Source organism: Rhinolophus sinicus, chromosome 16 (assembly GCF_057876585.1).
Source record: "Rhinolophus sinicus isolate RSI-liver-muscle chromosome 16, RSI-T2T, whole genome shotgun sequence".
Lineage (NCBI taxonomy): Eukaryota > Metazoa > Chordata > Mammalia > Chiroptera > Rhinolophidae > Rhinolophus > Rhinolophus sinicus.
The window spans coordinates 21,467,181-21,491,644 of record NC_142516.1 but is presented as its reverse complement, the minus strand read 5'-3'; the positions used below and the strand labels follow the sequence as shown (position 1 = coordinate 21,491,644).

Here is a 24,464-nt window from a genome sequence, read left to right as displayed (position 1 = left end):
TCCGACCATAGTCCACACTACTTACTATACCACCTTCTTCTGTTGTTGGGGAAGCAAGACATGCAAAAGCTAATTGTAGCAGAAAGAAAAGGAAGTAAGGGTTTATATGTGGGAAATACCTCGTCTTTTACGTTCCAGGCATTCTTCTGGCTACTTTTTATATTTTGCAAGAAAGAGTGAGTACGTTGCAGGTACTCAAATGCGGCATTTCAAGCTGTACAGCTGTTCCACTGGGAAAGCCCTTTACGTGCGATTCCTCCAACTCCCACTTGATCTTAGAGGCTCTTCTCTAGGAAGCTTTTCCAGACTCCCTCCCCTCTCCTCCAGGCAGATGGAGAGCATCCTCTGTGCTCATCCTTACTGCCAGCACTAGCTCGTCCATCTCTGCCTCCTCCCGTGGGCCCACCCCAGGCTGCTGTGGGCCCCCTTGCCTAGAGAAGCTGTGCTGTCTGTGTACCCTGAGCCCAGTGCAGCACCCACACGTGGCAGAGGCTCAGAGGGCATTCTGGAGTAAATATGTATTTCCAGAAACTTCATTCTTTGAGCCTCAGAAACCCTTGACAGGCCACCAGCCATCTTCTACCACCAAGACTTTTCAGGTGTTTCACCCACAGATCATTTTACTTTTCATCTAGTACAAAAACGTGCTTTTAGCTGATGCTCAGATAGGACTTGCTTCATATTAGGCATCCCTCTCGGGACAATTTGGCAAAATGTACCAGATAAAATACAGGCATACCCTTTGATCCAGCAATTTTATCTCCAAATATTAATCTTATAGAAATATACACAGAGAAGTGTTAAAAATATATATATTTACTAAGGGTGGAGGAATAAAGAATCTGCACTTGAAACTGCTTGCCTGACAGCCCACGGTATTATTTACATGCCAGTCACACTAATATTTCCACTGAAGTCTGTTTGTACTTTTTAGGTACTGATCATGCTCTTTAGCCCCCATTCTATCAGTCTTTTGCAGAGGGGCACCCGACTACTGAAGCTAAGAAGAGGATTTTCCCCCCCATTCTTCAAATTTACTCAAGATAGATGTTTATAACAGGCAGTTCTTTCAGCTTTCTTTTGGGCAGACATGAAAATACAGTCATGGTTAACACTTGCGACGTGCCAGGCGCTACTGTAAGAGCTTTACATGTGTTAACTCATTTCGTCTTCATTACAACCCTATGAAGTAGACACTGTTATCATCCCCACTTGACAGACGAAGAAGCTGAGCCTTGGAGAGGCTCAAGGTCAGGCAGATGTAAGTGGAAGAGCCGAGACCCAGGTGCCATGGCTTAGGTCTGGGCTCTCACTGACTCGGTGAACAGCAACAGTGCAAGGGTCCAACTACAAAGAGTATCTAGTTATAGATCGCCTTCACATGTATTATTTGGAGCCATGTTGCAAGTTGTCATAATCACCATCGTCATCTCCATCTTACAGGTGAGAAAACCAGGATTCACTAAGTGGCAAATGGAAAAGCCAGAATTTAAATCAAATCTGACTGCATCCAAAGCTCCGTCCCTCATAGTGTTCCTGCCCCTCAAACCTGAAGCTCTAGCTGTGAACACCAAACTTGCTCTGAGATGTCGGGAAGCTTGGTCTCCTCAGCTGACCAGCCTGGCAGACGTGGAGTCCAAAAGGTCTAGAGATCACTAAGAACACAGCTGACTGGCGGCCATGCCGTTTCCCAGATGGATGTGACATAGCTGGGTCTGTTCCAGATGTGTTGCAGGGAGGGGGGAACTTTCAAACCTACCCAGGCCCATCACTGTGCAACCTCGTCTGAGTTTCCCATTGGGGAGAAGGAGATGCAGCCTACAGGGGGAGACTAACGCTTGGGTCTTGTGTTCATTAGTGAGGAGGGTCACTGGTAAAAGCCTCTCTTCTACTTCCTGGTATCACGCAGGTGGGCAGGTACGCGGCAGGTCCAGCCACCGGGCTCTTCATCTCTCCCATTTATTTCTGTTCTTCGCTGCTAGGGGAGGAGGCAGACTCGAGGCCACCCTGAGGAATCCCTGTCAGCCTTCTCTTGCTATTTTGCCTCTTCTGAGGCCAGGGTAGGGCGAGGCATTCAGCCAGCACCTGCTCTGTGACCTGACCATCTTGCACTCTTAACTCGCTACCCCACAGTCAGCCAAGATGCTGTGGGGCTTCGGGGACGGTAGCGGGGCTTTCTTAAGTCTTGAGCTAGCACGCAGCTCTACGCGAGTTCTTGCTGACGCACCATGCTGGCACCACACAGCTATGTAACTATAAAGTGGGAGACTGCTCCTTCCATCTGGCTAGGCAACCTTTGCACTGTGCCCACCCAGCATCTCCCACCGGGCCTGATGTGCAATATATGCTCAACAAAATTGTGCTGTTTGACTCTTCCTCCAGCTTAAAACAGCCTTGATGGAAAAGTCCATTTGGACTTTCTATCCAATGTGGCAGCCATCAGCCACATGTGGCTATTGAGCACTTGAAATGTGGCTTGTCCAAATGGAGAGGTGCTGGAAGGGTAAAATCTGACTGGTTTTCAAAGACTTGGTATAAAAATAAAAGTAAAATACCTCATTAATAATTTTTACATCCATTACATATTCGTAGTTTGGATATACTGAATTTAAATATCTTAAAACTAATCTCATCTGTTTCACTTTACTTTCTTAATATGGTTACTAGAAAATTTAAAATGATACATGCACCTCACATATTTCTATTGACCAGTGCTGCCACAGACTCCTGTGTATAGAACCCATCAGATCCATGGAAACGCTGAAGATAAATTCCTAAGATCCCAGCAGTGCATAGAGCGCCATCAAGCAAGCAGCAGGAGTGACCGCCAGCAAATTCCATTAACTTAGGTGGGTCTCGGTTTTGTGTCTGTAAGAGGTGACTGGTGGAAATATTTGCCCCACTGGGGTTTGTTATGGAGATCAAATCCATTACGTGAGCGAAGCCTCTGGAAAACGTAAAGTGCAATACGTGTCTTCTGTTTTATGGGCTCCCCTGAGAGAAAACCTCACACCCATAGCTCATCTGTTTCCCTTAACCACCATCCCTGAGCTGAAGGAGAGTATAAGGGTCAGAGTGGAATTATCTGGACAACCAGAGCTACGCTTGCCCGACAGCGTTCCTGGGGAGGAGGGGTAGGGACTCGGTCCAACAGGAAAGGCCAGTGACCGACTTATCTGATATCATCGGTCAGAACCACCTGTCCATCTGCGAAACACTCCCTTTGTGACTTACATTGTACTGCATAAGATGCTAGCACCACTGCGGAGCTCAGAGGGCAGGTCAACCTGTCAGGAGAAAAGCACATTAGGAAAGTCACAAGAACCAACAGCCCGAAACACTCATCGATCACCTGTCTTTTCTTTCTTGAGTTAACCATTAAAACACAGCATGAATCACAACAAAGGCAATATTATGATATAACTTAATCTCAAACAGTAAAGATAACTGTAACACTAAAAGTTTTTAAAAATTAAGAAAACTTCTTCATGTTTAAAATAATATACATCAATACATATACCATGAAGGTCTAATGTTGGTCAGGGTTTTGGCTGAGCAAGAAAGGCCAGGCTCATAACCTGTTTCCCTGAAAATAAGACCTAGCGGGACAATCAGCTCTAACGTTTCTTTTGGAGCAAAAATTAATGTAAGACCCAGTCTTATATTATATTGTATAAGACCCGGTCTTATTTTATAATAAAATAAGACCGGGTCTTATATTAATTTTTGCTCCAAACGACGCATTAGAGCTGATTGTCGGGCTAGGTCTTATTTTCAGGGAAACACGCTATCACTAAGAGGAAAAGTGAGAAAACTGTATTCTTAGATCAATGGGCAGCCTTTGTATCTTTCTAGTAAAGATGTGAGACTTTTCGTGGGCTCTCTAACTAACTCCCCAATGTCTACTGGCTCTATGATTCTTGATTTACCCACATTCCTGAAGGATGACACCCTCTTAAAGGGTGACACCCTCTTAGAAATAGAAAAGCATTTTGGATTTTAAAACTCCTGTGAGATTTAAATTACTTAATTAAACTAGTTACAATTCCTTAAGATTCCTAAATCTATTTACTTCTCAGAAGCTTTCCATCTATCCTGAATGGTCTGTCCACCTCTCAGTTTTCCTGCCATCCACTAGCAATCCAGGGACTCAGGTTGGACTGGTTCTTCTTTCCTCTTAAGCTCACTGCCCTCCCAAACACCCTACTTTTGCCAATGAATGCATCCTTGTCTTGGTCACATTTCAAATCCTCTGATTGCTCCCTTTTCTCCCCACAACCTAGGGTTCCACGGTCTTCCTAGAAGCCCCAGCAGCAGACTGGGAGCAGGGTGGCAGAATGCTTGGGGAAGGAGCTGAAAGCAGCAGCAGAAGTGAGGGCGTGCAGGGTGGGGAGACTCAAAGTTTAAAAGCATTCTTCCCAGCACCGCCATGGGAAATGGAGAAAACATGCAGTTTCCATGGCAGCCTGTGAAGTTCTGAAGATGTGAGTCACCCACCCCCACCTCTCTGACTCGTCTGGTTGGCCCTTCCTGTCCTATTGCACTGCGTGTGGGTCCCGTAGCTGCCTATGAAGGCAGCCTTCCCTATCTGAGGGGCCCCGACGAGGACTTCAAAATGCTCTCTCCAAGTTTGGAGCTATATCCAGGGAAACTTCCCATCTATTCCTTCCTCTGGAGACCCCGAGAGTCCACGGGGAGAGCAAGTATCAGCCACTCACTCTCCTACCAAGATCGGCTTCGGTGAAACCTAAGCCAGTGTCCTTGCTACAGGGATGGGACTTGCGGAACAACTTAGCAGAGAGGCTAAGGGGGTTCAGTCTAGATGGAAGAAACAATCCTATGAATAAGTTGGAAAGAAAAACACTGCCAAAGCATAGTGCAAATACAAATGAAAGAGCACTGAAAGCCTGTATTCTACTCTCAGCTCAGCCACTAATGGGCCAGGTGTTCCTGACAGACCCCTTCCTTTCTCTCCAGACTTTAGGGTCTCCGTCTGTTGGACAAGATCACCCATCTCAGCAGGAAGAAGCTCATGGCCTGCGTGCTGCCTACCACTGACAGTTCAAACAAGTCAGGGAACCACTTGACACTCAGGGGAAACGCTGACTAGATCCACCAAGTCTGCCAAAAGGTCCACAGCTATAAAGGGCCAGATGCGCTCCCGAGAAGCATCTGGTAACAGGAGGCCCTCTCCTCTCCTCTTGGAGGTGGTAAAGGCCGCCTGCGGATTTGACAAGGATGCCAGGGATCGAAGCCAGGAAACCCGAGGCCCTCAACAGATTTCTATCGATTCACACAAAACTGACAAGGAGTATTTTGTTTGGAGAAGAAAACATGAAGACAACCAACTTGCAATGTGTGGAGCTAGAAGGCTCTACAGAGGCAAGGACCGGGCCTCATTTGACCAGTGCAGTGCCTGGCTCATAACAGGTGCTTGCAAAAATATTTGTGAGAAAAACAAATTAGTGTGTAGGAGAGAGAGCGACGAGTTCCAGAGGGCAGCCTGGACCCAGGAGCGGGAGGTGGGTCATTTCAACCTAGAGTCGCCCTGGCATGTGAAAAGGCTGCTTCATGGAAGGGTGAGATCCCCGTCACTCGGAGTGCTCAAGCAGACGCCCAAAGGCCTGCCGGTTGTGCTAGAGAAGAGATTCATCTTTCCCTTAGTGGGAGGATGAGCTAAATTGGAAACATTCTCTAATTCTATGACCACTAGATAGTCAAAGGTTCTGCCTATGCTTTCTTCAACAGGTCTCCTGTTTCTAACTGTTTCTCCTCGCCCTCAGCCGTCTTCATGGCCAAGCCCCCAAATCTCCGGCCTGGACGTCTACAACAGCTTCCTGAAGGGCGGAACCCTCCCTTCCATCTAGACGGAAACGCCTCGGCCTCTTCCAGCTTGTTCCTTGTCCACTGACACTCTCTTTGTAGCTGCTGCTCTTACCACATCCTTCCTGCTTAAAAACCTTCAACAGCTCTCCTCTGTCTGCTGGATACAAGATGCATGACGACATTTGACGTGAAGAGCCCTTTCTCTCTATTCCCCCGTAAGTTCCCAGCACGAGATTTCCAACAGGGACTGTGAGGGCTGAGGTATCTTCTCACTGTCCAAGGAGATCCAACTCCTCCTTTGTCTCCCAACCCCAGTCCTGGCTCATCACAGCAATCCACAGAGCCTTTTCTAGCCCGCACCAGCATCTCCTTCTCCTAACCTTATGACAACTGTGGGGTCCACTGCCCCTATCGGTTCTAATTGCTTCATGGGGTCGTCTCACTTCCCCAACCAGACTGCAAGCTCCCTAATGGAAGCACACCAGAGGCTTCTGAAGACGCTCCTCAGTAGAACTAAACTGACAGGAGGAAAGAGGGGACAAGGAGAATGGGGAAAAAGATGTGGCTCTTCCTACCAGTTTACCTGCTGCACTTTCTTTCATAAGTAAGCCAAGACAAAACTCAGGATTTGGAGGAGGTTCAGGGACCACTGGCTTGGAATTTCGTCTCCCTTCCTGAGCTATTCGCAGATACTTCCCATACTTTCCAGTCACTGAGCGGGTCCCGATACACAAGAAGTGCTAAGTCATGGGCAGATGCTCATGTCTTTGAGCAAAAAGTATCCCCGAGAGGAAATGAATCATCCACAGGTACTAAGGGGTTCGGAAGTAGACTGAAAGTAGGCCTGATCTGCCTTCCTGAATGAAGTCCATTTTACATTCTGGGTCCCTCCCTCCCTTTAAAATTTCTCAGGTCTTTACCAGAAAGATAACTGTACCTTTTGTAATAAAATTGAAACAACATAAAATGAGGTTTATCAATCCTTAGCCTCTCTAAACCAAGACCAAGTTAAACACAGATGTCCAAAGCATAATGTCATACAGGATGCTGCTTTCAACATCCACTCTTTGTTTACATTTGATATTGTTATCAGAAATGCATGCTCATTCGATTAGAACCAGGAATTTTGCTAATCTGGCAACGGACAGGAAAAGAAGAATGCAAAATTCTCATTACCTTCCTTCACAAATATCCATCTTCAGTTGTAAGAAATACAAATGCCTATGAAACAATTATTTTCATTAATTCATCATACTCAAATTGAAACAAGCAAAATAAAAAACAAAATTGATGAGTCAAGGACAAGACCTGTACATTTGAAAAGCAAAATACACAAAAGCACATTTTTGTCTAAAGAGTCGGGGGCTATCTTGCATTTTGCAAAGCTGCTCCTTCAGTAACAATGGCTCAGGTGGCTGCCTACGTCTTGACTGGCAGGGGCGCTCTGCAGCCAGCCTCATGCCAGCACATGCTATCCTAGGGACGGCTGAGCAGGGATGGATGAACAGGGTGGCAGCAGCCTCCCAAGCATTAGCTGGCACTGCTGCCAGTGGGCACCCTGCCCTTAGCCTGGGCCTCTCCCATCAAACTTGGGGTATCCAAAACCACCAGGACCTATAGACATTCTGCATAGGCAGCCCCCGCACACTGAGGGGCTGCTGTTCTGAACACGGCATTTGCACACCCACGTACCCTCTGCATGAAGTTGCTGAGGGGAGGAGGGTCTGTGAAGACATCTCCTTGGCTGGGGTGCAAATACCCAGCTGGGTTTTTTCCTGTGTCCCAGGAACTGTGGGTGCTCCCGCAAAAGCATACACATTCATCAACTACAGGCTGCCAAGACCTCCACGCTGGATGCTGTACTTCTCTGTGAGTGATGTCACTTCAAAACCCAGGAGCTGATTTGTAGGCAGAGCTCGTAAGTTGTCACAGGCCCCTCATCACCCTGTGACACTCGGCGCAGGGCAGGCCGGGAAGGGCCCTGGAGAGCATTATTATATTTAGGGATGCAGCATACAAGTGACACTTGGCTGCTAGCTCCCACTCTTTTTCAAAGCCTGGATTCAAATGGGATAGACATTCCAGTGTCTGGCCAAGATGACAAAAGGGAAACTTCTTGAAATATAATACAGACGCAGCATAAGCGCCCAGGGGCAGGAGAGAGATAATTTTGGCAATTTAAAATAAATCAGTCTCATTATTCCTTCCAATTTATATGTTTAAAGGTCAAGGCACTGGTGTTTCGAGACGTGAATGCTTCCCATGGTATCACAACTTCCTAGTTGCACAGTTCTGGGGCATGTGTGTGGTACTTTCTAACTTATTGCCTCATTTCAGCCTCATAATAACTCTGTGACGTAGGTACCGCTATGTCCAATTTTTACAGATGAGGAAACAGATAATAAGATAGGTGATGTGAAGGTCAGCTGTGTCTTATTTTAACCTGGACAGTCACGCTATGAAAAAATCTGACTATGTGACAAATTTCTTATGCGTCTAATGACTGAAAAGCTTAGGAACAATGACCTAACTCTGCTATTCTTACTTCGACTATAATTACCATCAACTACCCTTCCTGTGTGGAAGCCCAGCATTGAGAAATGGGTAACACCGATTTGCTGATTCAGGCTCCCTCCATATTGGAACCTCGATTATTTTCCACCTACAAGAACATAATCAGTCCTTTCTAGTTTGTTTCTATGTTTATCCAAGCTGACATTCAACCAGAATTAAGTGTTCTCTTAACCTACAATGCTACTGAGAGAAAGAAGAGAAGGGAGAGAGTTAGAGATAATCCAACAGTAAATCTGGGCTTTCATTGACGAGGCCAGCTAATCGGAGTATCTTCCTAGGGATATAAATGAGAACAAGAATGTGGACATCACCATTCATCAAATGCTACTTTGTCATAAATTCAGCAAAGTTTCTGAGTAAACCCCATGATGTCACCACCAAGAGATCAGAACAGCGGGATGAGACCCAAACTTAGCAGACCTCCTAGAAATCTTAAAGGAGGCTAATTTTGAGTCTGCCAGTAAATGAAATTGTTTAGAATGATCTAAATTTATCAGAAACAGCAGTTGTGGAGGCTCACAATCAAGGAGACACTCATTTAGCAACTAGAATAAAGGAAAGACATTTAGAAGAGATGCTGGCGTGCCTGTCTTCAGAAACGCAATGCTCACTCCTAGAGTGCACCCACCCATGAGCTCGAGCTCAGAGAAAAGGCAATGAGTGCCTCCTTTCCTGGCTCCTTCGAAAACAACAAATACTGCCTCTATACTCCTTTTTTGACTTTTAAAGAGCTAAATTTCTAAAAGGGAACTTAACTTTTGGACAGGCAACAGAGCCAGCACTTAATAAGATACTATGTGGAGCAGCCGGATGGCTCAGTAGGTTAGAGCACGAGCTCTTAACAGGGTTGCCGGTTCGATTCCCACATGGGATGGTGGGCTGCGCCCCTGCAACTAAAGATTGAAAACAGCAACTGGACTTGGAGCTGAGCTGCGCCCTCCACAACTAAATTGAAGCACAACGATTTACTTGGAGCTGAGGGGCCCTGGAAAAAACACACTGTTCCCCAATTTAAAAAAAAAAAAAAGTTCATTAAAAAAAATGATACTGTGTGCCAGGAACTCTTCATTTAACAGGCAAAACTCTTCATTTAAGTAAAAAGAAAAGACAAAACTAACTCTCTCTGTCTCTCTCTCTGTCTCTGTCTCTGTCTCACACACACACACACACACACACACACACACACACACACACACACACACACACACAGTAGAAGCCTGGCCCAGCTCTGTAGGAGCCACAAGGGGGGCTGTTGCCATGGCTCCTGCTGCATTAAGAAAAACCTGGTCCTCAGTCCCAGGCAGTGCAGCTGTATTCTACACCACACTGGGGTACCATCCATCTTAAGATGGGAGGTGGGGTGGTGGGGTTGGGTGCCAGCTCTGAACCAGGGAATTTTAGGAGAAACACACGGACAAACCGAGTTTTATCTGGGACTTAGGTAAAAACAAAAATCTATTACTCATCTTGAGCCCAAACCTGTCCCTCTAGCCTGCACCCATCAGCCATAATTCTAGCACCGAGCACATCTAATTTCCCCTCTCCCATGACAACCCTTTGCAGATCTGAAAGCAGTTTTAGTTTCTCCCCAAGTCTCCTCTCCATCTTGAACTCCCCACATTTTCCTCAAATGTCAGGGAAGCTCGGCAAGAAGATTCTGTTGGCTCCCAGAGGGAGGGAGCTTCTTTCTTTCCTTTCCCATGGTGTATGGAAGTAGACGCCCAATGAGTGAGTAAGAAGGGCGCTGGAGAGGGGCTCTTGGATTAGGCTGGCCTTAGCAACCCCTTCACTCAGGTTCTTTCTTTGGGGGGCATCACAGGGCGGAGACAGGGTGATGGGTGACAATTTAGGCAGCACAGTTCACACTTGGGGTTGGAACCTACCAGTTGGGAGTAAGATCAATTTAATGGGCCACAATTGGATTTTTAAAAGGAAAGAGAAAACTTCAGAGTAATTTTGCATTTACTATTGTTTTATGAAATGTCTGCTTCAGTAATTTACATAGTATACCTGTGTACTGCGTAATGAATCAAAATGTATTTTTACTGTGGGGTTGTAATTTTAAAAAACTCACTGGTTAAAACCACACAAGTATACATGTATCTACATACACACAATATATATAATACACACACACACAGATATATACATAGTATATACTATATACATAATCCATCATGCCATTTTTAAAGCATTCCTTGAACAGAACTTGGTATTAGTAATGACCTGGGGAAACGGCCGTGGTAGGGTCATTTCAAACACATATTCTTATAGATTATGTCACCAATTTGTGTCCGCTGCCTTATGAACTGACCTGCGAGGGTGAGCTTGACTACACTACCCCTTAGTCCACAAGAGAAAAGGGCCAGTAGGGGGAAAAATTCAAAGCACTGTGTGCATGTCCCACACTTACTCAGTGAGTCACGCTGGACATCTCTCACGCTGGCTTAAACTTTAACTTTGTGGTAAACACAGTCAAATCTCCAATGTCTGCTATTGTAGACAGAAGAAGGGCACAAAGAAGGCAAAACAGAGTAGTAGACTAATATTTGGGCTTTAAACATACTGCAAGTTCAAATGTGATCATGTGATTACAACTGAAAAAAAAAAAAAGAAAAGAAAAAGCAAGACAGCACTCTGTGGCTGAGCTACTGTCGCTTTCTTCGGGGTGGTCTCATGGCCACAGTGAGCACAAAATAGGATTCCATACGCCTGAACATCCTTTGCATTGTTTCCTGGTGGAAGAGTTCCCCTCCCTAAGAAAAACACAAGCATCAATAATAACAGGGCTCAACGTTGCCATGGGGGAAGGAAAGTAGAGGCATGGCTGAGTTTGCACAGTCTCTGTTCAAACAGAGACAACTTTCCCTGACCAGCCCCCTCCATTCCAAACACGGCTCCCCACCCAGAAAACTCACGTGCCAGTACAAAACCAGGGCCAGACGCCAAGGCCTGAGGGGTAAACAACGCCTATCACAGCCCTCTTTCCCTTATCTGGTCTGCATATTGCCTACCCCCTGCTGATTCACAGCGCTGAGAAGCTGGCCCAGCTTGCTCTCCTTTCCAGCTCCTACCAGCTGGGGATCTGACACCTCCGTTGTCCTAAAGAGCCTAAGTTCTAGCCCTGCAGAGATGTCATGCTACTTGATCTGCACACGACTGCTTTACAGACTTGTCTTCCAAACCCTGCCTGTATTAGAAGAAAATGACTGTGTTCTTTGAATAGAGGAGCTCAACAGGCAGAAGAGACTGAGGTGGTGGGGGAGGCAGGAGGAAGTGGATAGGAGTGTGCTGGAAACTGCACCAAATCAGGCGGTGAGAGAAGCAGGCCCACGCTGACAACTCATTAGCCGATTAAAATGTCAATCTGTGTACCCCAGTTTTTCCTTGGACCATAATTGTTGGTGCAGTTATACCGAAATGAAGTACTTGGCCACAGTGATAAAATAAAAGAGTACATTTTTAGTGGTTACTCATTTTTATATACTAAATAGAAAACTTTAAAAAAATGTTATTACCTGGTTTGTTCTTGCTGCAGTGTGTTGGGATCAGGTATTAAAAATCTTACTCGAAAATGCAGGGTACAGGGGAAACCTCCTACAACATTTTTCAAAAACAAATTAAATTTTCCCTTTAAAAAAGTCAATGTATGTAAGCTGCTACTCTCCCATAAGTGACGCATTTTTCACTAGACCACAGGTTTTTCCATCAATAAAAGGATTCATTTTTTTAAAAAAAGGAGTGCATAAGTTAACTGTTCAGCAATCTCCACTTCTACAGGAAGTAAAATATTTTCACAACATCAGCATAGAACAAGGCATTATCTACTTCCTATTACATGTTTAACTTAGGGATGTGTTCAAACAGTGCACTCCATTATCTGTATTAGGAATTTGAAAAAAATCCTTACATCAGCAGATTATACAAAACTTACAAAGAAACACAATTTTACAAATAAAGCGATTTTATACTTTTCAAACATTTTCACGTACTTTCTTGAATTTAAACACCGCCATGACTACGTAGGCTAGGATGTAAGTAGGCTAGGATGCTACTGATAGCATCCTTTTAGATACAAGCCAACAGGCTTAGCGATGTTAAGTAACCTACCTTAGGTCACACAGCTGAGGACAAAACCCAGAATTTTAGCATAGGGGCTTCTGATTCTGCTGTGCCACATTTCAAAATCATTTTTATACGCGAAAACATGTCATGCTTTCAATGCAAAGTGCATTCCAAAAGTGATTAATATACTAGTAAATATTACATAATTAACATACGCAAATATGGCTTTATGCAACAATACCAAGAGTCAATCCGCTTGTATGGATAAAATGAGCCCATTTCTTTTGCTCGATACAGCAGCAGAAAGTCAGGTTGTGCTGCTAAAATCCACGCGCTTCTTCATGGCAATTTCACCCCTTCTCCATGACTCGGTAAATATTCACAGGCCTAAGTGCCCAGCCCTTTCTTGCTTTCTGAAACTCAAGCCGTCCCTGCTACCTTATTTCATCCTGGGCCTCACTCTCCCCTCTCTTTAGTACCTTCTCTTTCTCTGGCTTTTGGCAAAGACTTTAATTGGTGTGTGTGCACCTATGAATGTACTTCTGAACAGGTGCCAGGGTACCAGAGTGGGTGGTGCTGTAACTCTGGGTGCCGGCTGACCACCTACATCAGGGGATAGATAAGTGCTCCCCTGGCGTTGGGACGCCCTTTCACCACACCCCCAAGCTGTCGCTGCGTGTCTCAGGCGTGCCTCCACATTCTTATCCTCCTCTGTGCACCCAGAGCATCTAGCATGTGCTCAGAACTATCTTAGTGCTGTCTGTCCCCTTTTCAAGGTCCCCACACTTGGCTGTGAGTTCCTTGAGGGTAGGGTCCAAATCTGATTTGCACCAGATTCCCAGAGCTGAGCCCAGTGCCTTGCCCAAGACTGAGCCCAGGACTGAATGAATGAGTTAGTAAGAGAATGAATGACACCTACCCATGCCTGTGTGCACTTAGCCCTGTGTGAACTCAAAGGGGGGCAAGTAGTTATCTGCACAACAGCTCTGTGTCTCTCTGTGGGCACTTCCACATGCCAAAGACACAACTCCTGGGAGGTAAGGACTCTGAGTCCCTGGCTCCAGGTGAGAGCAGCCGTGGGCTCAGGGCCAGGGCAACGTGTCTCTACGTCTTCCCATCTGGGGGCTGGGGATGTGGCATGTGTGTGTGCACACTTTTGTGTACAAATCCACTTGCCCTCACCCCTCAACCACTCACTGGCTACCTCCTGTGGGGAGGGCACCGTGAAGAGTGCAGGGAGGATGTGACAAGGACCCTCACCTGCAAAATTGTGAGCTCCTGGAGAAAGAGAAGCAGAAAACTAGGAGACGAAGGCACAAAGAAGATAATGGTAAGTGTAAGGGAGGGAAGGGTGTGCCGGCCTCCAGCAGGGGAAGAAGTGGGATCTGAGTGACTTTGAAGGGCAACAAGGTTTGGATATAAGGAAGCGGGAGGGAAAAGCATTCCCAACAGAGAGAACAGAATGAGGAAGGCACAAAGGAGTATGTGCGGCCAGCAGGTCAACCAGGTTTGTCTGGGGCATAAAATGCATAAAGGGGAAAAGACCATGATGTTGGAAAACCAGGCTGAGAACAGATCTGGGTGGAGGATGGGGTGAAATGTGGCTTGAAAGCCCACCTAACTGGAAGTTAACCTTTACTGGGACTCACTGATGGTTGATGAGCTGTATGTTATAATTGTAACATCACCTACCTAGTGATTGGAATTGTGCTGCCGGAAAGGACTAGAGGTGTGTGTGTCTGTCTTTCCCACCCTTTCACTCTGGGCTAAGAAAGACCATCCTTCTTCCCTTGTAAAAAGAAAGTGGGTTCCCCAACTCTTGGCTGCCTTCTTTCACCTTTCCCTTCCTTGCTCACAGCTGGTGAGGAGCCGTGGGGGCTGGTCCGGAAGCATCTCTGCTCACTCAGAAATCAGACAGGGAGAGGTCGGCTCACTCACGTCACCCGAACCACCCAGAGTCCAGGTACCAGATGTTATAGGCACACTGATGATCAGAGAAGAGAAATGGGCCATGACACATACACTAACACCCAGCGTTCAACTGAAATGAGCAGGTCACACCCACCTTTTAACTGCTTCCTGAGGGGTTTGTTTGATTCCAGCCATCTCTGTTGGGTAAGAAAACATAAGCTGTAAAACCAAACTGCGCACAAGCCCAGCACGTCTTACAGGGGTGGTACTCACGGGGGAGTCCACGGACTCATCGCCATGCTGCAAACCAAAATACTCCTTTTCGGTCACGCCCAAATGGTTGTACGCCATATCCAGAAGAACTTGACCGGTATCTTGCTTCTAGGGGAAAAAAAATGTCAAGTGAGCAAAATTATAAAATGAATTGAGGACTGACAGTTAAAGGCTTTATTGCAGGCTTTACAATATTCAGAAAGATTTTATGCGCACACATATCCCACAGTAAGAAACACTTTAATAAATTTTGAGTTAAGAAGCCACATGGTACATACGGGAAGTAGGGCTAAGAAAAACGACATCAATATAACTTAAGACAGTACTGTTTCATTTAATTTTCTAAGACTCGTTCCTTCCCCTTAGCTGAGATTCCCAAGTGACGATGTCGAAATCGGGAACCTCAGATATGACAGTGAGAGCAAATGCTCCGTGACCGCCCATGGCTTGTGCACAGCACAATACTAACGCCACATGGGTTTCTGTTGGCTCCTTGGGAGCCATGGAAGGGCGCTCAAGGAAGAAAAAAAAACCTCTCTAACAGCCACATGAAGGAAGGGCCGAGAATACTCAAATGCCACCCAAAATATCCCAAGAGTGACTTAGCATGTGATTGACACCCTGGGGGATTATCTGCCTCACTGCTCCCTGTCATCTGAAGTAAGAAGCCAGTGGGGACAGTCAGCCACACTTCACATCCAGAGCAGGACTCAGCCACCTTCAACACCGGCGTTGAGGGAGCAGGCACAGTGCTGTGCATGGGTGGGGACAGAGTCCTAACAAGCATCCCTTCCTTCCCTCCCAGAGGCCAGCTGTGGAAGCAGCAACTGTAACATGGTGTATCAAATGCTGTCAAGTGCCGGGAAACGCACTCAGTGGACAGTGACCACACAGAATAACACAAACGGCCAACTCAACCCGGGACAAGCGGAGACAACCCCCGACCTGGGCTGAGTGACACCCCTTCCCTCCAGCTGCAGGAGCTAAGAAAAGCCATTTCAAGCAGGCAGCCCGGCACAAAGGCACTGGGGTGGCAAACGGCATGCTGTGCTTGGGAAATCCAAGTTCTACTTTAACAGGCTGACTTCTCAGGAATCCTTTGAACCAAACCATTTAACTTAAGGACAAACATGAGCGAGAAACGGACCGCATATAGAACAAGCAAAGGCAGCTCTTTTTTTGAGTGCACATAATGCACCTGAAAATAGGTCACAGCGACCAGAAGGAGGGCATTAGGTAATCGTCAGGCCCCCTCCTGCAGCCTCTCCTTTGTTTGGTGTGGTCCCGCATTATCTGGTCTGAAGTGTGGGAACACGAGACACGCCATTTCCTGAACACATCCCCTTTCCCTGCCTGAGGGCCTGGACCTGCCAACTTCCTCTGCCCAGGACATTGCCATCACAAAGGAAGCATGACAGCGAGGAAAACATGACCCGGCCCACGTAGTCTGAATGACGAGATTCTCTCCCCCGACATTATGACATGCTCTCTTGGTCACAGCTATCTGCTCCCCTGGCTGACATTATTTATATGACGTCATACTTAATATATATTAACACTTCTAATCTATCGAACATCTACCAGGAGTCAGACATGGTACTATGTGCACTTTTTGTACATGATCGCTCGTCTTTGTGGCAACGTTGCCAAGTTGACATCACTATCCCCTTTGCTGAGGAGCAAACAGAGGCCCTGGGAGGCTGCGTGCCATGCGCTCTCAGCCTGACTCAGGTCCGTTTAATGCCAATGCCTGCTCATTCCCACTAGTCTGCATCTCCCTTCTCGGAGTGCATAACTCACCCATTCCCGTATCTATTCTGCACAACTCGCCCAGTTCTCAGAAGAAACTGAAATATAATAAAGGACACATTTATAATGAGAACAAGCCTCCCCGCCCCGTCCTCACCCCACAAGAGGCCATCTTCGCTATACCAGGTCACTGCCAGTGACTGGCTTGCTCCCGGGGCTGGGCTAAGGACACCTGACATACAGGCCAGCTCCCCTGACCATGCCTGTTCCTGGTCAAAAGGAAGTCCAGGCTAAAGCGTCTGAATGACACAGTGCAAACAATCCCCACGAGGAGAAAACTATAAAACGACGGAGGTTCGAAGCTGCCACTGGCCCCAAATTCAAGTTCAATGTGAGTCAGCTTTGACCAGGCTGCTGGCAGCTTAAGGAAGCAGCGCTGGCAGCAGCGTGACGGTAAGAAAGATACTCACGACTCAGAATGACTGGGTGTCCGCTGAACGCCAGGCTCTGCTCTAAGGCGTGTATGACGGTCACTCTGGATGGGCGTCTTCCTTGTTCCCATTTACAGGGCTCATCCCTCCTCCTCCTTAAACAGGCTCTTACCTGGGATTCCCAGACTCTCGCTCTTAGGCTCCCCTCCCTCCCCGGTAGCCCTTCTGCATCTCCTCTAGTGCTCGTTCCTCTCCAACCTTCAAAGATCAAATCTGGTTCGTATCTTGTCTACTCACTTCTCAGGTGATCTCATCCAGTTTCATAGCTTGAAATACCACGTCTACCCTGGTAACACGCACATGTGTATCCCAACCTAGACCCTTCTCTTAAACTCCCGATTTGTATCTCTAATACCATTTCTACATTTCTATGTAGGTGAGTAACAGGCATCTCAGATTCAACGTGTCCAAACCAGAACTGATTACTTCTCCTCTCGCAGACATTCCCATCTCTATAAATTGTAATTCTGTCTGCCAATTGCTCAGGCCAAAAACCTTAGAGTCACTTTGAGGTTTCTTCCACATCCGAAATACCATCTATCCGCAAATCCCATTTGCTCCCTCTTCAAAATACTTCCAGACTTGGTTAACTCAGCCACCTCGACACTGCCACACTATCCAGTTATCCTGAATTGCTACTGTCGTCTCTTAGCCCCTGGCCTCAGTCTACTGTCGATAGAGCACCAGAGTGATACCTGAGTTGGGTGTGTGCCCAAATCTACCAATGCCTTCTGCCTCACTCAGAATAAATCAGTGCCCTCAGAATGACCTACAAGGCTCTACACATCCCCACCCCCAGCCCAACACCTGTTAATCCTCTGACCTTATCTCCTGCTAGTATCCTTCTTGCGCATTCCACTCCAGATGCATTGCCTTCCACACTGTCCTGTAACCACACTAACCGGGATTCTGCCTCAGGGCCTTTGCACGGCTGTTTCTTCTACCTGGAATGTGTATCCTCCAGGGAACTACAGGGTTCTTTCCCTCGGTTCCTTTAGGTGAGGTCTTCCCTGATCACTTCTGTCAAATGACAACCCCACCCCTGTCCTTCGCTGGCACTCTCTATCTGGCTGTATTTTTCTTCTAAGCACATCATACCACTGACATGGTATACATTTGTTTATGGTCTATGTCCTCCTCTAGGGTGTAAGCTTTGTAAGGGCACGGACGTTGCTCTGTTTTGTTCACTGTTGTATTATTTGTACCCGGAACAAAGCCTGGCACATAGTAGGTGCTCAGTAAACATTCATATTCACGAGGAAGATATATAGCTGAGGAATAACTCCAGGCTGACAACATACATTTTAACAAAGGAGTAAGACATAAACTAAGCTGCCAGTTTACAGCATCTGGGAGACAGATTTGTGACCTTTGCAAAATTGGTTCAATAGCACAATTCTACAGATAACAATGTTGAAAAGGAATTAGGGTGATATAGGACAAAATTCAGTGACCCAAAGCAGTTGCTTTTTGAGGGAAATATGTATGACCTTGACAAAAGGTCCCTAAACCAGTGGTTCTCCAAACTACAACGTGCATCCAGATTACACGCACAGCTGTAAAAATGCAGATTCTCAGGCCACAGAGAATATGTTTCAAAACACCCACGCAGGACAGGGAATTTCTATTTCTAACATGTATCTTAGGGAGTTCTGATGTACTCTAAGAAATACTTACAAGGCCTGGGCTGCCCAGAGTAGGAGCAGTGAGCTATAAAAGACTGTTTAAATTTTAAATAATTAATAAATAAATAAATTTAGTTCTTCAGGTACACTAGCCATATGTCCTGTGGTCAGCAGCCACCTGTGGCTAATGGGTCCTGCACTGGCTCGTGTCTCCATAGAACATTTCCCAGCACTGCAGAAAGTTCCTCTGGACAGTGCTGCCCTAGAGCACGGCTATTCCCCAAAGTGGCCTGAGAAATAGGTCACAGGCCTGTGTTCTTTAGATAATGCTGCCCACCCGCAAAGAACGGGGCCCTGGCCTTCGGGAACAGTCCTGGGTAGCTGTGGAAGTGGACGGCGGGAGCTGAGTAAAAGTTGGGGAATGTCTGTCTCTACTGTTCATTTCCACTCTCTGCCAGGAGTGGGGCCCAAATGCCCACATCCTTAGTCGTCAGCCTGCATCTTGTCCCCTGAAGGCAGATGCCCCGGCCCAGGCACCTGGCAATGGTCCTGCTCCAGGACTAGGAAGGAGAAACAGCACCCACCTTTCTGTGACTTTACGCAAACTGCCCTCTTCCCTTGCCTGCTCAGCCATCAAGGTCCACAGTGACCTGAGGTCAGCAGGAAGCAAATTTAAGGGTGGGGCAGAAGACGCAGGGGTCCATTTTTGTTACCCTTTAAATTCTATGGCCTTTTATCACTCCTTCGCCTGCTATTATTCTCTCATCCCCCCATCTTCTCTGATACCTTTCGTTGCACATTGAACTTTCCAAGCTGGCAGATGCTGGCAGCCAGCCCAGGACTGGGGTTGACTCCCTCAGGCCTGGCCAGAGGGTGGGAGAAACAGGACATGAGGCCACGTGGTAACTGGGGTGGGGTGGGGGCAGCAGGGACTGCTACTGTTCAAGCATCATACTGCTGGCCTGGGAGAATGGCGACCCCGTTCCTAACCCTGCCTCTGCCACGGGCTTGAGGCTTCTCCTAAAGCCAGCCCTCCCCACGCCTCTGAGGCTAACCGGCTCACTACCCTCCAGAGAGGACCCACGCATGTGCACATTTAATGAGCACCTGCTGTGTGCCCAGCCCTGTGCCAGGCCCAGAGGAAATGACATTTCCTGTCCGCTAGGAGCTCAGAGTTTAAAGAGCGACGTAGAACCTAATGATTACAACTACTGTGAATACAATGTGATATGGACTCCAACAAAGCTCATACAGGGCACCCATTATTGGACAATGAGCTCAGGAAGCTGACACAGACGTCACAGAAAAAGTAACAGCTAAGCATCAGACAAGTTCACGTCACAAACAAGAGGGGAAAAGACACTCCAGGTGGAAGGGAGAACACAGACAGAAGGTTTTAAGGGTATTTCCAGTCCAGTCTCAACATACAAAGTCTGTGATCTCAAGCTTTCGTTTTAAAATAATTGTTTCATCTTAAAAACCAAGAGAGGAGAGGTACTTCCTAGGGGCATGAACTCAGAAAAAATTAAATCTGGAGAACTTACATTAACTTTAAAGGTCTGTACCGAGCCATCTAAAAAGCGGACGCTGCAGACGACTTCAGATCGAGTTTTCTCTTTGGGTAATTCTGAGGTGCGTATATTATTAATTCTTCCACCCAACGCACGTAATCGGGAGGTCATAACTATCGTTGAATAAGCTGTAACAGAAGATATACCTGTTAGTGCTCTGATAGGCAGACTGCCAGTTACATATGAACACACCGCACAGCCTACCCACCCCTTACCTGCCTGCTTTGATCCTCACAACTGTCTGAGGACCTCATGGGTAATGAGAACTAGATAACAGACCATGTTTCTGTTTGAGTTTTGAATTCTAAGCTCTAAGCAAAATTTATTGTTCAACCATAACATGCTCATGGAATTATATGGCTTGTTTGTATTTTATTACCTTCCTGGCCTAAATCTACTAATTTATATATATTTCTCAGCTTTTAATTATTTTGTTTTACTATTTTGTGTATTTGTGTATCCTATCCCTAAGGTTTTACAGAACTAAATGTGGTGTAAAACTGATTAAAAATATAAAGACATTTATTGATAAATTAGACTACACAGAACTTCTACGCATTAAAAGACACTATTTAAAAGAATAGAAGGCAACCCACAGAAATATTTGCCATACATATACATTTACAAATATATAAAGAGCTTCTATGAATCAGTAAGAGAACAACCTGTTAGACTATGGGAACCATATTAGTTGTCAAAGAAATGCAAATTAAGACCACAAAGCAGCAGTACCACATACCCACCAGAATGACTACAATGAAATCTGACAAAGCCAAGTGTTGCCTAAGATATGGAGCACCTGGAACTCCATGCACGGCTGGTAAGTAGATACTGTTTGTAGCTACTAAAGCTGAACATATGTATACAAGGTCTGACAATTAAGTTCGCGAACTCATCCTAGAAAAAGTGCCGCATGCCCCATTGCTGACTATCACTACGGTCCCCTTTAAAGTACTCCCCTTGGGAAGCTATGCACCGACGCCAGCACCTACTCCACCCTTCAAAGCAATTTTGGAACTTTTTTTCTGCAATGGCCATCAGAGCTGTGGTCGCATGTATTTCCTGTGATGTCCTAAATGTCATCAAAATGTCTTCCTTTCAATATTTCCTTTTTCTTCGGGTAAAGAAAGAAGTCATTGGGGGCCAGATCAGGTGAGTAGGGAGGGTGTTCCAATACAGTTATTTGTTTACTGGCTAAAAACTCCCTCACAGACAGTGCCCTGTGAGCTGGTGCATTGTCGTGATGCAAGAGCCATGAATTCAGGTCCTCTAACTTTCTCACGCAGCCTTTTCAGCACTTCCAAATAGTAAACTTGGTTAACTGTTTGTCTAGTGGGTACAAACTCAAAATGAATAATCCCTCTGATATCAAAAAAGGTTAGCAATATTGTTGCAACAAGTTCACAAACGTAACTGTTAGACTTCATATAACAAGTCTACTTCTAAGTATATTCCCAACAGAAATATGTACCTTTGTTTCACTAAAATATATGTAAAGTATCTTCATAATAGCCCCAAACTTGAAAAGACCCAAATGCTTCACAATAGAGAATGGATACATTGTCATACCATGCATGACAACATAACAAAGGAAATAAAGAAACTATGGTTACACACAATAGGAATGAATTCCTCTCACATGATGTTGAGGAGAAGCAGGTAGACAACAGATTACCTATAGCATGAACATGGTTACGTAAAGTTTAAACACGAATCAATGGTTATAGAAAACAGTAACGAAGGGGGCACAGGGTCCTCCGTATGCTAATAATATTCTATTTCTTGATCACAGTGCTAATGACACTGGTGTATTCACTTTGTGAAAATACATCAAATCCTACATTTATTACTTGTGCACCATTATGTATATTTTAATATCATGTTTATTTAAGAATACATGTCTGAAGAAGGAATCGGAGGGCAGGTTAGAATCTGACCATGGTATTCAGGGAACAGTAAGGAGAGTGGTTTTACTCGTGAATGTGAATGCAATTGTGGGTGGTAGATTCATAGCCTGGAAAAATGTGCAACTGAGCACATGGTCCATGAGGCAGGTAGGAGGACCAAGGGTTTAGGACAGCTCCTCAGCTTAGGGAATAAAGAAGTGTCAATTGGACAAGGTCGGGCAGAAGAGCAAATAACGACGAAGGACTTAAGAGCAATTTAATGTTCTTTTTTATTAATTCTCTACAAACATTCTCATGAACGGGGCCTTTGCACATGCTGTTCCTTCTGCCTGGAAAACCTCCTGCTTTTCAAATGATTAACTCCTATTCACATCTCAGCATTCAACACAAGCATCACTTCCTTGGGGAAGCCTAGTGTCTGTAGGAAATATCACTTGTGTTACTGGCTCTCCTCTACGGTGATCATACTGTCACATTTATAACTGATGATGTGACTGGTTAACATCTGCCTCTCCCACTAGACACTAAGCTTCAAGAGGGTAGGAACCGGGTCTGGTTTTGCTCGCTGCATCTCCAACATCTAGCTCTGGGAGGCAGTCGATGAACTTCTGCATCAATGAATAAAAGCAAAATGAAAAAGTGAAGCCAAGATTTATAATTTGGAAAACTAGCAATCCAACCTGGTAGACAAACAGGTTGGTGAGAGCAGGCAGGAGGAAGAATGGGATAAGTGGGGGCTTCAATTAGAACGCAGTGTGGGGCTGTCCCGTACACGAGTGCCCCTCCAACTGTAACATGCACACAGCTGGCTGGGGGATTTTAAACATGTAGACTGGGATTCAAGGAGGCCTGGCTGAGGCCCCAGAGTCCGCATTTCTCGGTCCCCCAGGTGATGCTGAAGCTGCTGATCAAGGGTCCACACTGTGAAGGGCAAGTCACAGACAACTGGAAAAGCAGCACCAAATATCAGGGCAGGGCCAGACCTGGGAATCAGTAGCAACTGCGGGATGAGGACAAAGCAGGCAGGAGGCATGAGAATCAAGCCTCAGGGAGCCACAGAGGTAGAGCTGAGCTGCAGGAGAAGAAAACACAGGGACATGAAAGCTGTGTAAGAACTTACATCCAGGAGGGAAGGGTGCCTGGGATCCCCTCTCCTGATTAAGCTCTCGGTGAACCTCCATTCTCCTGTAGATACCGTTTCCCTGAAAATAAGACCTAGCCGCACAATCATCTCTAATGCGTCTTTTGGAGCAAAAATTAATATAAGACCCGGTATTATCTGATATATATTAATTTTTGTTCCAAAAGATGCATTAGAGCTGATTGCCCGTCTAGGTCTTATTTGGGGGGAAACACAGTAGGAATAGGGAATCTCATTTTAATTAAAAAAAAAAAAAAAAAAGGCCTGGGACCAGCAGTGGAAGGAAACTGGTTCAGTAACTTAAATTCCACCCACCCCCACCACCTCCACCTTGCCATTTCCAATGAAAACGTCATCAGAAGCAGGGACACACTTTCTGAGTAATACCAAGTTATCAAAAGGCAACAAATGTGTTCCACAATGCTTTAACCATACTGAATTTAAAATGTCAAATTTATTGTTTAGTCCTTGTCTAAGAATGCCAGGTGGGTTACAATTTTCTTTTTTTTTTTTAAAGGAGGGCGCAGCTCACAGTGGTCCATGCAGGGATCGAACCGGCCACCTTGGTGATATCACCACCACGCTCTAACCAACTGAGCTAACTGGCCAGCGCCATTTTTTTTTTTTTAAAGATATAATAGAACCATTAGTGGGAGGTATACATCAGTCACCTGGGAAGCTTTTAAAAAATATGCGTGTCCCGGTCCCACCCATAAATAAATGGTGGTTCAGTATCCTGGGGTATGGCACAGAATGGCATTCCCATTGGAAGCTCTCAAGGGAAGGGCCAGGCAGTCAAGGGCTACAGGAGTGAGTTTTCAAGGCACTTCAGGGTTTGCTTTGGAGGGTCAGACTTACTAGAATATAAGCTCTGCAGCATCTGAGCCATTCACTGTGGGGACACTTGTGAGAGTCAGGCAGTTCCTCAGAACAGCTAAAACAGAGCTAATGACTCTGGACAGAAAAAAACCAAAGGCGATTTCAAATAGGAGTCACCACATGAAAGTCACATGGGCTGAAGCACTCACTGCAGGCACTGAGTTTTCAAACTGTTCCTCACCTGGGTGCTCTGTGTCACTAGCACCAGCGTGGACCCTGGTGGGTCTTGTGAACATAAGCACAGTTCACGGCACTCCCTGGCATCATCACGCAGCAGCTGACAAAACACAGTGGATGGACCAGCAGCCCAGAAGAGACACACTCTTTCCTCCTCACATTAATCTCTGTTGCATAAAGGGCTCGGAACCTAATGACAATGTCATAAATAGGCATTTCATGAAATTTGCAGAAATGTTTGTCCCACAATTGTTCCTCAAGCAAACCTTGATGAG

The 24,464-nt window shown here is 45.9% G+C and overlaps 1 protein-coding gene across 9 annotated transcripts in view; it reads right to left on the bottom strand.

The window, feature by feature from the left end:
- PTPN3 (protein tyrosine phosphatase non-receptor type 3) overlaps positions 1-24,464 on the bottom strand; it is a 123,686-nt gene that overhangs the window by 44,871 nt on the left and 54,351 nt on the right. For 6 of the 9 annotated variants that reach the window (XM_088793217.1, XM_074330807.2, XM_074330808.2 and 3 more), the window contains exons 2-7: positions 20,059-20,213; positions 14,650-14,757; positions 14,531-14,573; positions 11,919-11,997; positions 7,003-7,047; positions 3,235-3,287 (exon numbers count right to left, since the gene is read on the bottom strand). In XM_088793217.1, coding sequence (XP_088649343.1) covers positions 3,235-3,287; positions 7,003-7,047; positions 11,919-11,997; positions 14,531-14,573; positions 14,650-14,757; positions 20,059-20,196 — 466 coding nt within the window. In that variant the 5' untranslated portion in view covers positions 20,197-20,213. Of the gene's footprint in view, positions 1-3,234; positions 3,288-7,002; positions 7,048-11,918; positions 11,998-14,530; positions 14,574-14,649; positions 14,758-16,449; positions 16,497-20,058; positions 20,214-24,193; positions 24,380-24,464 lie in introns of those variants that run through there. The other 3 variants (XM_074330809.2, XM_074330811.2, XM_074330812.2) reach the window with 3 other exon arrangements.